General features: G+C 48.7%; 1 protein-coding gene across 1 annotated transcript; it reads left to right on the top strand.

The window, feature by feature from the left end:
• Positions 1-480: 480 nt before the first annotated feature.
• On the top strand, positions 481-8353 carry LOC144151209 (uncharacterized). Its single transcript, XM_077682307.1, has 7 exons — positions 481-757; positions 886-986; positions 1498-1656; positions 1730-1939; positions 1999-2266; positions 7542-7701; positions 8266-8353. The coding sequence occupies exons 1-7, from the start codon at positions 481-483 to the stop codon at positions 8351-8353; spliced, it is 1263 nt and encodes a 420-aa protein (XP_077538433.1).
• The last annotated feature ends 4827 nt before the right edge of the window (positions 8354-13180 follow it).

Genomic DNA, 13180 nt, shown 5'->3' with positions numbered 1-13180 from the left:
GGAAAAAAAATGCATTGCGCGAGTTATTGAAGTGCGATGCAGATCCCAGGAATTTTTTTTTCTTCTATTTAAAGCATTGGCTTGTACCTCCTGCAGGTTTATCGTCCGGGATTTCACGCACACTGTGAACGGCACGCAAGTTCACATACCACGCAGTGTTCATCGACTGAAAGACGAGGCGCTACCTACGATATTTCCGAACCTTCCGAAATACATTTCAAAGACCCTGCCTAAAGAAAGGAAAAGGCGGCCAGATTTTTCACATGACTCTCCTAGAACCAAGAAGAGCCGCAAGAGTGACCTGAAGCATGCCAGTCGGCAGAAATGGAAACCCAAATTCATGAACAGGAGACGGCAGTTGATGCTCCCACCAGGCATTTTATCTGCGATCTTAGGCGTCCATCAGAACTGTGGTCAGTTCAGACATTTAAGAACAAGAACGCTGTCTCGTACCAGACTGCGGAATTAGTGGGTGATGCGATGCCACCAGTTCACTTCCACAAGATCGTCGTTTACGAAATCGAACGAGAAAGAAGCACTCCCACATGTAAAATATTTCTGGCGGGCCTCCTTCACTGTCAGCGAGACGTCCCATTACAGGAGGATGCTCAAGACCTCTTGGCATATGCAGACAGCCTTTGTGTCTGCTCTGGGATCGGGGGGAGCAGCGAGTTTAAGCAGCTAAACCAGTTTGATGGCACGAAAGTGTCCGGACAGCATTTACACTCCAGTGCTTGCAACGGATCTGTGTCCCAAGGTAAGCCATTCTTTGCTATATGAAACATTGAAAATGCAATGGTTCTAATGGAAATCTACATACTCCCAGTTACTTGAGTGCTGCCGCATCACCGTCATGACTAGTTAGCGTGCTTTCCCTTTTTGCAGGTTCTTCCTTGCAAATGTCCCCACGATGCATGCAATGCAAACAAATGCGGAAGGTTCTCTTAAGCCGGTTGCTACGGCTACGAAACAAAATACGACGCCCTGTTGTTAGGGTTGCCACCTGCCCAGTTTTGGACCGGTCCGACCGGTTTTTTGAACAGCGGGCCGGTTGCCGGTCCATACTTAAAACCGGCCGTCATTGGCCGGTTTTGTGGCCCTCGTGCCGTGATTATGTCCGTTTTGGCGTTTTATAAGCGTCAATTCAACAACTAAGACGATAAATATGTGTCGAGAAGCTGCACAAAGACATGCGAGCAGAGAAAATACGCGGGCGAGCGCGCTGCCTGAGATGGCGGGGGACCTAAGGGAGGAACAAAACAACGAAATGCTACCGCTGCGGTCAGCAATTGTAGTTACTTTTCAGTGACGCACATACAAAGCAATAACCAAGCTCTGAATCACTTTCAGTACAAAGGTTATGTTTATTCCTCGCTAAGAAGACACTACAGTAAATGGCCCTGCATGTCAAAAACATGGTGATTCTTTTTCAACACAAATTAAACAAGCTATATACCACGCCCCCCCCGACGGGCCGGTTTTTTTTTTCGGGGAAAGGTGGCAACCCTACCTGTTGTGAATACCGCTGGGCAACGTTTAAGACGGGCTGTACGCACCTTACGCCGCAAAAACAGGAAACTGCATACTCTGCAGGACGAAATCCAGCTTTTGCAAGAAAAGAATTCTCAAATAAGGAGTACAGTATTGGAGGAAAAGGTAGTTGTATTCATTTTTGTTTGTTTATTTGGGAAGTTTTCAATGTGCTTTTAACCGCTTGTTTTGTTTTTAGATCAAACTACTTCCGAAAAAACAGCAAATTGCCGTGCGGGCCTGCTTTGAAGCGTCTAAACGACGATCTCTGCGTGGGTACAGGTATGACAAAGAATGGCTCTTGGAATGTATCATTCTGAGAATGAAGAGCCCTCGCTTGTACGAGCATTTGCGGCACCACAAGATTCTTGCACTCCCAAGTCGCATATGCCTACAAAAATACACAAAGGTGCGTGTCAAGTTTTCCAGTTGTTGACAAAACAGGTAAACTGGATCTTGTATTTACAGAACTTCAAGGCATCATATGGCTTCAACCATAAGCTTCTTGATTGCGTCAAGCAGACGGCCGGAGAAATGGACGAGATGAGTAGGCATGGCGGTCTAGTCATAGACGAAATGAAGCTGTCGAAACACCTTGACCTAAAATCGTCCACGGAAATCGAAGGCTTCGTGAACCTTGGTGGTTTTACTGAAGAAAGTGACAGACACACTAAAGCAGATCATGGCTTAGTAGTCATGTTTCAGCCATTCGTGGAGAAATGGACTCAGATTATAGGTAACCAAATCCCTAACCTCTTTTAAATAGCAGCCCAGGCGGCACAGAAAGTGTGCCCCAAGACCGGCCCGTCTATGGCCGCTTTCTGGCATGTCCGGCCAGCAACCAGGTTCTGGCAGCCACTGATCATGCGTTGAACGGCCAAGATTCGGCAAACAGCGCTTCGGTATTTTTCCGTCCGCCCGTGTCCGGACGCACAACGGCAGCTAACCGGCTGCCGGTTATTCAGTTCTCTTACGGCTGCCGATGTTGAGAAGGAGAGCGGCCGAAGTACGGCCTTAGGGCATCCGTTTTTTCTTCGGGAAGCGGTAATCGGCCGAAGCACGGCAAGCGACCGGCCACAGAATATGCGTATTCTTGCGGCAGTTGGTGTTCGAAAGGAGACCGGCCGGAGCGCGGCTGCCGTGCATTCGTTGTTTCAACGGTGAACCGCGCGTCCGGCGGTAGAATATTCGTTTTCTTCGGGCAACCAGTGTTATGAAGGATACCGGCCGACGTACGGCCCCAGAATATACGTTTTTCATTCGGTTAGCCGTCCTCGGCCGAATTACGGCAAGCGAATGGCCACAGAATATTTGGCAACCAGTGTTCAAGAGGAGACCGGCCTACGTAAGGTATCTGGTTATACGTCATTTTTTCGGCAAACGGCATACAGCCGAACAACGGCACGCGCCTGGGCGCCGAGAATTCATGCACATACGTGTTTGGAAGGAGACTGACCGTTTTTTTTTCCTGGGGGGAGAAAAAGCCGTTAGAGAGCCGAACGACGGGGACGCGTTTTTCATCCGCTCCGTGATTCTACGTTTTAAATGAACGAACATCGTTTGTCAAACAGTAATGAGTGTTCTCGGTGAACGGGCAAGGTGCAAGGACTCACTGGACATTAGCAGGGAACCTTTAGGCCATCGAAATGTCATTTATTGCCACAAAAAGACTGTGCCACACCGACGGGTGAGCTAAGCCTCGCCAGTCATCGCCGCTACCACGCCTCTGCCGCCGGCTTCGTCGACGCATCAGCTCGAGGCTATTCGCCCCCTCAAGAAATGGAGAGCATTGGAGACATCGACCCGGCAGAGATGTCCGATCCGAGATGGAGACGGTTCACCAAAATAACTGGCCTTCAAGGGCGTCGAGCAAGCGGCCACCACGCAGGAGCTAAAACGCCACCATGTTAAAGACTCCCCACCAATGAAAGGCAAGTGCGAGCAAAAGCGCAAGTTATTCTGCTTACAATTAAACTGCGACAAGCGATGTTGCACTATGTTGTTGGTGATAAACGTAGAAGAGACTCGCTCGTGCATTGGAAGGATCAACTTCATGCCCTGCACTATGTTACTTCATGGGATTTTACGACTGCCTATTTAGAAAAAAAAATTATTTTAAATTTGCGATAACACAGATCCTTGTCACTGACGAAGCCTAGCTGTTAATTTAGTTTCTATGTTTGAAGGTGAGCTTAGCTACTCTTGGAGTATGACTCATTTGGTTAAACATAATCGCCAGCATCCTAGCAAACACGGATTTTGTCAGGATTTTCTTGCTCAACGCAGATTGTTGAGTTCACGCACGATTTCGCTCTTGCAATAGATAAGCTTAAAGTGGTTGACTGTATATTCTTGGACTCCAAAAAAGCAAATGATGGTGTTCCATATCACCTTCTGCGTAGTACATTTCATCCTATGAACTGAATGAATCGGTTTTTGCATTGTTATTACTATTGGCCCTATGGCTTTGTTCAAAAGTACTGTGTATTTTACCGGACTATAGCGAATGAACGTGATTACGTATACCTGCACAGCTTTATTCGAATTTAATAACATCCTGGTGTGCTGATTCAGAAAAGTTTTTGGATTTTAAACAGTGTGTTAACGGCACCTTTACAAGAAAACCTTCATTCCAATTGAATACGTATACCGTAAATTATGCTGCTGTGACAACGGCCGAGGAATATAAATACCTAGGAGTTTATTTAGGGAGTGGTTAGAGGTTAAATAGGCAGGTTCACACCATAAAAGTTACGGCTGCATATGTTTTTGGCTTTCTGAGACGAAATTTCAGTGAACCTCCATCTAACTGAAAAGAACAACCGTATTTCACTCATGTGCGCTCAATCTTGGAGTACGCATGTGTTTTCGTGGATCCCTACACCAAAGAGCTGGTTGATACGCTCGAAAACATACAGAATATGTCAGTGCGATTCGTATTAGGTAATTGGCACGCTCAACTTAGCATGAGAGAAAGTAACAGTAAACTGAAATGGCAGGACGTGAAAGATCACAGACGAAACCACAGGTTGAACTTTTTTCGTAATATCTATCATTCGAAAACTGGAGTAGAAGGGGAGAAGTATGTCCAAGCACCATTCTACATATCGCAAAGTGGGACCGCTAGCTTAAAGCAAATTATTAACTTTCCTTTAAAGGTGACGCCTTGCGCGATTCATTTTATTTTACATCAATACTGCAGTGTAATTATCTTCCACGTATGATTGCATTAACTGTTTATATTGACGATTTTCAGCGCGCTTTGTAGAATTATTTTGTTATTTTGTCTCATATTTAAAGGAGCCATGAAGAGAAAATGCAAGTTGGTTTTATTCGAAAGATTTCGTGTTTTATAGTGCCCCCAGCTCTTGTCTGGATACAAACGCTGCTTTATTCACTGAGAAATTCAACAATTTAGATTAAAATTTTGATTTTCCCGCTCAATCGTGCGTTTTCGTGGTCCCAAATGACATCACAGGAACCGACCGCTCTGCAGCCTAGAGTAACTTCATTCACGCATCCGCCTTACAGGGTAGAGACACGTATACGCTGGCGCCGCCATTTTCGGTTGCTCGCTCGCCGCCGAAGCAAGTCATTGTGTCAAAACCGCGCTAAAATTATCGCCGCAACGCGGTTTACTGAAGAAGTTTGAATCATATTGTCTGTCTCGCGTTGCTAGGTCTCGTGGGAAACGAAAAGAATAACGCGTTGAGCCCGTTGGCCCAATTGCGGCGGCACGGGACCGTTCAAAGGTTGTCTCCATCCTGTACAGCGGTGTTGGTTTGTTCCCGCGTTTCTTTACGTTCCGTAACCTAGATGGCGCCACCATACCGTGGCAAGCGTTTGGTTTGTTTTTGCCCGCATTTAAACCTGGCTTGTTTTTGTTCTGGGAGAAAATATTCGTTCCCTGAAACAGTGCTCGCTCGACAAATGGGGTTACGTAAGACACCGTTGCTTGCGTCAATCGGCCAGTGTCGTCTGAGACAACCCCAAGCCCCGTAGTGCTGTGCAGCTAAACCAAGCATGCTGTGCGCAGTACGAACAGCAGAACGCATCAGTACTTCTATGTTTACATGTGCTTTCGTAACTTCCACTGTTTGTCCCATCATTCTTATTGCTTTGTAAAGAATGTGCCCTAAATTTAGGCGCAAATCGCTCGTTCGTCTAGTTTGTAAGCTCTACCTAATTTGCGTCTGCTTCTGCCAGCATCCGCCAATCGCAGAGCTTAGCTCATGTGACATCATAGGTTCTGTTGCGGGAAATGAGCTGGTGGGTCGCATGACCATTCCCGTTTTTCCTAATTATGTAGCTTATTTGAGCGAAGTTTACGTTAAAAGTGGTGTCAGTATGATTCTAACGAGACAATCTTTTGAATGAACCAAACTTGTGTTTCCTCTTCATGGCTCCTTTAATGCTTAGTGTTATGTATCTCCCTTCTGTAATGCATGCAAAGGCAAGCAGGCATCAAATAAATAAATAAATAAATAAATAAATAAAACAATGAATATATAAATGAATAAAAATAAATAAATAAATAAATAAATAAATAAATAAATAAATAAATAAACAAACAAACTTCCAGAGTCGCAAGTTTGCCTCCGACGGGTTGAGAACCCTACGCATTCAACCTTGACCAATAAAATATTTATTGCCCTATTCGTTGCAGTATGCATGCTACCATTGCTATGTTATTGGTTTGAAACAAATTATGTAACTGTAATTTTACGCATTTCCATGCGTGAACACAGAGGGATACAACAGCAGCCACCTGAAGCAGGGCGTCATTCGCAACGCGTCTAGAATTTTTTGAACGTAGTATGACATTAGAAGAAAATTAAGTTCTTTTGGACTATTAGGTGGTGTGGACTCATGAAAACAACATTAAAATAGATTGAAAATGAAAGTACCTGTTCGCTCCTTCTTAGGATCAGCCCTGCGCAAGATCATCAGAAAAGTTGATCGAGTAGAAAATGTCTTTGCAAGAAAAAATGGGCAAAAACTGGACATACTTTTTTGTGAAGGAGTTATATTAAATGCTCCTGAGTGTTTTGTGGAGAACCAAAACACTTCGTAAAGGCATTCACGCCGGTTTTATATACATCAAAATTGGTCAAGGAACTGTTATAAAAATAGTTTATGTAGTCATAGCATGAAAGTGTTCCGGAATATTGCCCTAAAAGAAATTGGCTAAAAGCGGCGCAATTTATCCCTCTGAAATTCAACCCACTAAAGTATGCGCCCTCCGCCGCCTCCCCCCCTCCTCCCCTCCTCTTTCCCCGTTTATTACAGGTAAGCCGCCCCACAGAGGATATCAGGTCCTGGACAATACATCTATTCAAGCTCTACAAAGAACTGATTATTTTCTGTGTTCGGAAGTAAAAGAGGCACAGCAATTAAAGAACGACAATTTGTGAGCACTGTTTAATAAATGAATTTTGCTGTCAACTGAGGCTGGTAATTAAGCAAAGCTGCGCTGAAAGCTTGACGGCTGGTGGTTGCGCGCGAGCTCACTTTGATGTGGCTGCATTGGACCCAAAATGCTGGGTTTGTGCTGCTTCTGCACTGCGCGAATGAGTCATCTGCTTGCACGACATGCAGTGACCGGCCTCAGTACAGTTAACGTACTGTGGCTGAACTCCAATGCCCGTAGCACGGCCGTATTTCCGGTAGCTTTAGTCCGGCTAGAGTCCGACGACCGCATCTCGGCTGTCCTCCGGCGGCCGTACTTCGGCCGTACACGGGTGGCTTAGGAATGGCCGGAGCCCTACGGCTGGAATCTGGCCGTATGACCGTAAGCCGGTTGACTGGCCGACGGACACTGGCCGTTGGACAGCCATGGGAGTACGGTCGTATACGGCCAAAAGGCCCGCATTTGGACATGGGCCGAACATGGCTGCCCGAAAACGGCCGGACAGAAAATCACCGGCCAAACAATACCGGCCTGTTTTAGGCCGAACAGTCCTGTGCTGCCTGGGAGGAGTGAGTTAACATGCCCTCATCCCTCCTTTCAGGTGTCTTTGCTTCCAATGGGAACGTAAAAGCCAGGATACTGACCAAGATTATTTTGGAGGCTACACTTTTGTGTGAGAAAGCTGGACTTTATGTTGATTACATCTGCACTGACGGCGCACCATGGAACCGGACAATGTGGCACAGCATGGGAGTACATGGAACTTCTTAAGACGTTAGGTGCAAGGTGGTCCACTTATTCGACAGCAAAAGGTTCCTGCACTTCCTCTCTGATTTTCCGCACCTGGTAAAATGCGTGCGTAACATGATGATGAAACGTGGTTTCGAGACGCACATTGGTCGGGTAAGTTTTCAATAATAAATCTTTTCATTCCAGTACATAAGACGGGAGGCACACAGCTTACGGATGAAATTGGTATTTTTGCAGGCTCAATGGGATCATGTTGCCACAACTTGGAAAGTTGACAGCAAGGCTATCACTCTGAAAGTGGCACCAAAGCTGACGCGGGCCCATATATACCCTAATGGGTTTGCGAAAATGCGTGTGAATTTGGCGTTCCACATTTTCAGCCCTCAAGTTTTCAACGCCATGGGCTTGTACAAGGATCAGATTGAGGCGGAGTACAAAAACCTTGAGCCTACCAAACATTTCATTGGCATGATGGCACGATTAATTGAGGCGATGACATCCAGCAGAAGCATTGAGGTATGTAATTTGTTTTTATTTAGGCAAGCACATTTTAAATGTTGTTTGGTCGTTTCAGATGTGGAAATGCTAAAAAAGCTGCACTGGATGAGATGCTGCTCTTTCTCAATGATTGGGAGGCCCATGCAAAAGGCCTTGGTTTCCTGAGCAAGAGCACTTCGGAAGGCCTGCGAGTGAGCATTCATGCTACAAAGGACCTTCTCAAATACCTAACTGCAAAAGTAGGGTTTCGGTATCTAATGAACGCCCACTTGAGCACAGACTGCCTTGAGCGCTCCTTTGGCATAGTACGCCAAGCAAGTGGAGCAAATGATCACCCAACCCCTGCTCAGTTCATCATCATAGTCAGGTATGAAGTGCGGCCATAGTAACCTTGGTATTGTACTGACTTCTTTATTATGTGCAGGTGCATCAGCTTTTACAGTCTGGCAAAGAGCCCCAAAGGTGGCAATGTGTCGCCCGGGTTACTGGAGTCCCTGCTGTCTGTTGAGCAGCTCATGCATGAAAATGACGACAGAGATTAGACCAGTGACGACGCTGCAGCACCCATTGGAGCAGCAGAAGTGGCCCTAGACCATGCTGACTACACCTCGATGCACAGTGACGCCCGACTAGTGTATTACATTGCGGGCTACGTGGCAAGGAAGCGCATTCCGACAGGCTGTAAGGTGTGCCTGGATGCCTGCCTGGTGCCCAAAGAGAGTGTTCCAGAGGATGTGCCGGCAGAGGCATGCAAGGAGTGGGACATGGAAGGACTGCTGTACCCCTCATCATCGCTCTACTCTCTGATCCAAACTCTGGAGGATAGGCTGACTCATGCTTTCGCCACGACGCGGCTACATGCCAATGTAGTATCTGGAATTCTGTCTAACATGCATGATGTGCCTCATATCGGCTGCCCAGAGCACGCAGTATCGTTGAAAAAATCAGTCACGCGATTTTTTTGCATAACAAGAATTCATTTCTTACTGAAGGGCCTCAACCAAGAAGAAAATGCAAAGAAAGGCAAGAGGCTAAAGCCCTGTGTTTTGTAAAGTAGCTTTGTTTTGTAAATATCTTGAGAGTTAAAAGAGTGCAAGTAAATATAGTTGCTTCAGTTGTATGTGTAAATATTTTGCAAACGTATAAATATTTTGTAAACTTTGCAAATAAAATGGTTACCACGATCTTGTTTTACTTTCTTAGTAGTGGTTGCAGCATTTTGCTTGTAAAATACACGGATCGATAGGTAGAATTCGCATTATGCGCCCTGTATGCTAAACCGAGGATTACAATAGTTCACACCTCGAAGCCTCACTACCGAGACCAGTGCCCACTACTTTCTCTAACGGGACCCTGTAATATCGCGTGGAATACAGGTGCACCTTACGAAACTTAAGTTTTTTGTTTGAAGTGAAGGCCTCAACCGCCCAGAAGCGTTATACTCCGCTTGGTTCGCAAAGATTGATGCAAAAATACGCAGTTCCTCCTCATATAGTGCTGAGAAGCAAGCTCAGTATAATGGCCGGTGACCATAACTGTGAAATAGCACATAGGTTGAACATTAGGCGGCTTTAAGCGCGTGGGAAAAAATTGCGGGCTCCTAAACGCGGCAGCGGCGCGGCCAGGATCGCATGCGCGCTGCGGCGCAGCAGACGCCGTTCTTACCGATGATGATGATGATGATTATGGGGCTTCTCCCTTTGGAACGGGCGGACATGAAATGCCCTAGCCTAATGCATACATCAAGCGTACCAGCACTCAAAATAGAACACAGAACACAACATAAAACAAGGTACATAAGGAGAGTAAAGGAACAACATAGATAAAATGTCCATGCGCATAGTGATACATATATATATATATATATATACATACCTACACACATGCATGTGTTACATAACCCTATACAAACGCACACTTCTCAATAACTATTAAATCGAAAACCACAAAAGTCGAAGGGCGCACGAGCAGCCAGTACGCTGTAGCTACCCATCACTCAACACGACTGCACGACAGTCAACGGCACAACACGCACACTCTCGAAGGTAGTCTCGCCGACGGGTCTCCTTGAACCAGCGCAGTCAACGGCACACCACTCACATTCCCGACGCCATGTCAGTCTCGCCGGCGGGTCTCCTTAAACCACCGCTGGAGCCTTTCCTTTGTCACCTGCAGCGCAGCGTTGCGACCGGCGGCGGCACCTGCAGCGACGAACCCCAGCGCCTCTGGCAGACTCACGCCATCTGGGTGCTTCGGCTGCAGCGAGTCACATAGAAGCACGATGTGTTCAATTGACTCCTCTGCTTCACCACACACTCTGCACCTCGCGGCTTGAACGTCAGGGGATGACTCGTAGCGGCGCCGATACGTTAATGTCCGCAGCGCGCCCGCTCGGGCCTCGAAGAGCAACCCGCCGTCCGTGCTGTCGTGGAACATAGCCTCCCTGCATATCGCCGTCTTGTTGTCGCGGTACAACTGCAGGGTGCTTTTTTCGCCCATAGCCAGTCTCCATTCGGCGGTCTCTGACTCCCGTACCCGCTTCTGAACTGCCCTGGCATGTTGCTGTTCAGCGGGTTCCTGGGTAGGACGCTCGAAGAAGCCGAATTTCCGCCGAAGCACGTGGAGGCGGGCGCCCCATTGCGTGCGGATTCCAGTGAAGTGGTGGTACCGGTACACACGGCGAGCCCAGCGTGTGTCCTCCATGTGCCGAAGTCGTTCCTCGTAGGCGATCTTGCTTCGGGCTTCCCGGGCCTCGAACGACGACCAGCCCATATCGCCTTGAATGGCCTCTTTAGCCACGCAGCCATGGCAACCCAGCGCCACGCGTCCCACTTCGCTTTGGCAACGTTCCAGCCATGCGCGAGTTGTGTGAGGCAAGCAGACCACTGCGTTGGCAAACGTAAGGCACGGCACATGGACGGCTTTCCACAGCTCGCGCACCATCATGTACCGGCTGCATCCCCATAAACAGCGATTGCGCATGATGCGACACGCTCGCTGCGCCGACTGCTGCACGTGGGGTGCATGTGCCGAGTACCGATCCTGTCCCGCGCTGAAGGTAACGCCAAGGTACCGGTACGACTCTTCTTGAGGCACTAGGTCTCCACTGGGGAGCGTGACATGGACGCCACCGTCGGGGCCAGAGAAGCGGAGGACGTCCGACTTCTTCGCATTGAAGCATAGGCCTAGCTCACCGAGCTGCGCCGCCGCCACAGTGACCAGCCACTGCAAAGTAGCGGCGTCATCAGCCAGGAGAACCAGGTCGTCCGCAAACACTAATCCCGGCAGTGTCCACGTCTCCGGCAATCCTTTCGCAGTGAACCGCAGTGTGAAGCCCAGTTTCGAGGCCAGAATGGCGTGCTCTATCTTGGCTGCGTATAGCATAAACAAGATGGGAGATAGAGGGCACCCTTGCTTCAGGCCCCTGCGGACAGGAACTGGGTCCGTCACCCTCCCTCCAAAGGAAGCCACCACGGTGTTGCCTTCGTACAGGCAGTGCAGCAGCTCAACCCACACAGGCGCCATGCCGATGTCCGCCAAGTGCCGCAGCAGGCCATCGTGTGGTACATTGTCGTATGCTTTGGAGACGTCCAAAAAACATGCCACTAGGCCACGATCCTGCTTCCGAGCAATGTCCACACACTGAGTCAGCACGTATATGTTGTCCTCGAGGCGCCTACGGGGGCGAAAACCATTATGGAGCTCCGTAAGGTGCCCGCTTGCTTCGGCCCATGCCGACACCCAGCCTTTCACTACCTTAGCGAACACCCTGTACAGGACGCTGGTCACAGTGAGTGGTCTGTGGTCCTTCAGTAGGCTGGGGTTGCCGCCGTTCTTGAGCAGTAGACACACTCTTCCTCTCAGCCAGTCCTCTGGGATGTTGTCGCCGTAGATGATGCCCGTGAAGATTATGGCGAGGTGCTCCCGAGCTATTGTGCCCAGGTGTTTGATGATTCCCGCCGGGATGCCATCGAGCCCCTGTGCCGTGTGTGCTCCGAGTCGGGAAATGACACGGTCGAGGGCCCGGCGAGTCACCTCCCACTCATGGTCCGTCTCGCAACCGTCCCCGCTGGCTTCAATGATAGGCCTCCGTCCTCTCGCGCCCTCCGCTAGTGGATCCTGGGAAGAATTGTAGATGCCTCGGATGTGCTCAGTGAGGTGCCGCTCGACGTTGGCAATGACCTCCCCTGTAGTCTCCTCCCTAAGTGTAGGTTCTGGAGCCCTGCGGTCCAGAGACCCCACTTATTTCTAAAACCTACGTGCTCCTTCCCGGCCAGCCGTCGTGAGGTCCTGCAGCTGTCGGTGGTCATGTTCCGCAATTTTTTGCTGTACCACTTTCTGCATATGTCGCTTCTGGAGCAGGTAATTCTCCCAGGCTTGCTGACGCTCCTCAGCGCTGCCAGCTTTTACAGCATGACGATGAAGCCGGTTAGCATTCCGTCGCGCGTCAAGAGCTGTTTTTACTTCTCTGTCCCACCAGCTTTTCCGCGGATAGCCACGGCGTGCATTGGCGCGGACTTCATGAGTGTTCATGATGCCTCTTAGGGCAGAAACATACTCTTCGTACGTTGCACGCTCATTGTGTATGTCACTCTGTTCGAAGCGCTCGGCAATTGCAGCGAATGCTGTGACCGGAACGTATCTGCGTGCTGGCCGATGGTTCATCGTGGGTCTCCGGAACACTGATGAAGAGAAGGATATTTTGACTCTGTTGTGGTCACTGCCCACACTGTGGTCACCGCTTTCATCAATATGCACCTTGGTGATATGGGTAGCCAACCTTCCCGATACGAGTGCGTAATCGATGCAAGACCGGCTGTTACGCACGCACCATGTGAAGTCACCGTCGCAGTCAACGCGCATGTTGGCAATCTCCAGCGAGAACTCTTGCGCCAGCTTGAGCACGAGGTCCCCGTTGAAGTCTTGATACCCATCAATGGACTGGAGGTGTCCGTTGAAATCACCCATGGCTACCACTTCACTGTCCGTTGA

The sequence above is a fragment of the Haemaphysalis longicornis genome, unplaced genomic scaffold (assembly GCF_048455015.1).
Source record: "Haemaphysalis longicornis isolate Haplotype H1 unplaced genomic scaffold, Haemaphysalis longicornis Haplotype H1 scaffold_1, whole genome shotgun sequence".
NCBI lineage: Eukaryota > Metazoa > Arthropoda > Arachnida > Ixodida > Ixodidae > Haemaphysalis > Haemaphysalis longicornis.
The sequence above is the reverse complement of the archived record's forward strand: the minus strand, read 5'-3'. Positions and strand labels throughout refer to the sequence as shown.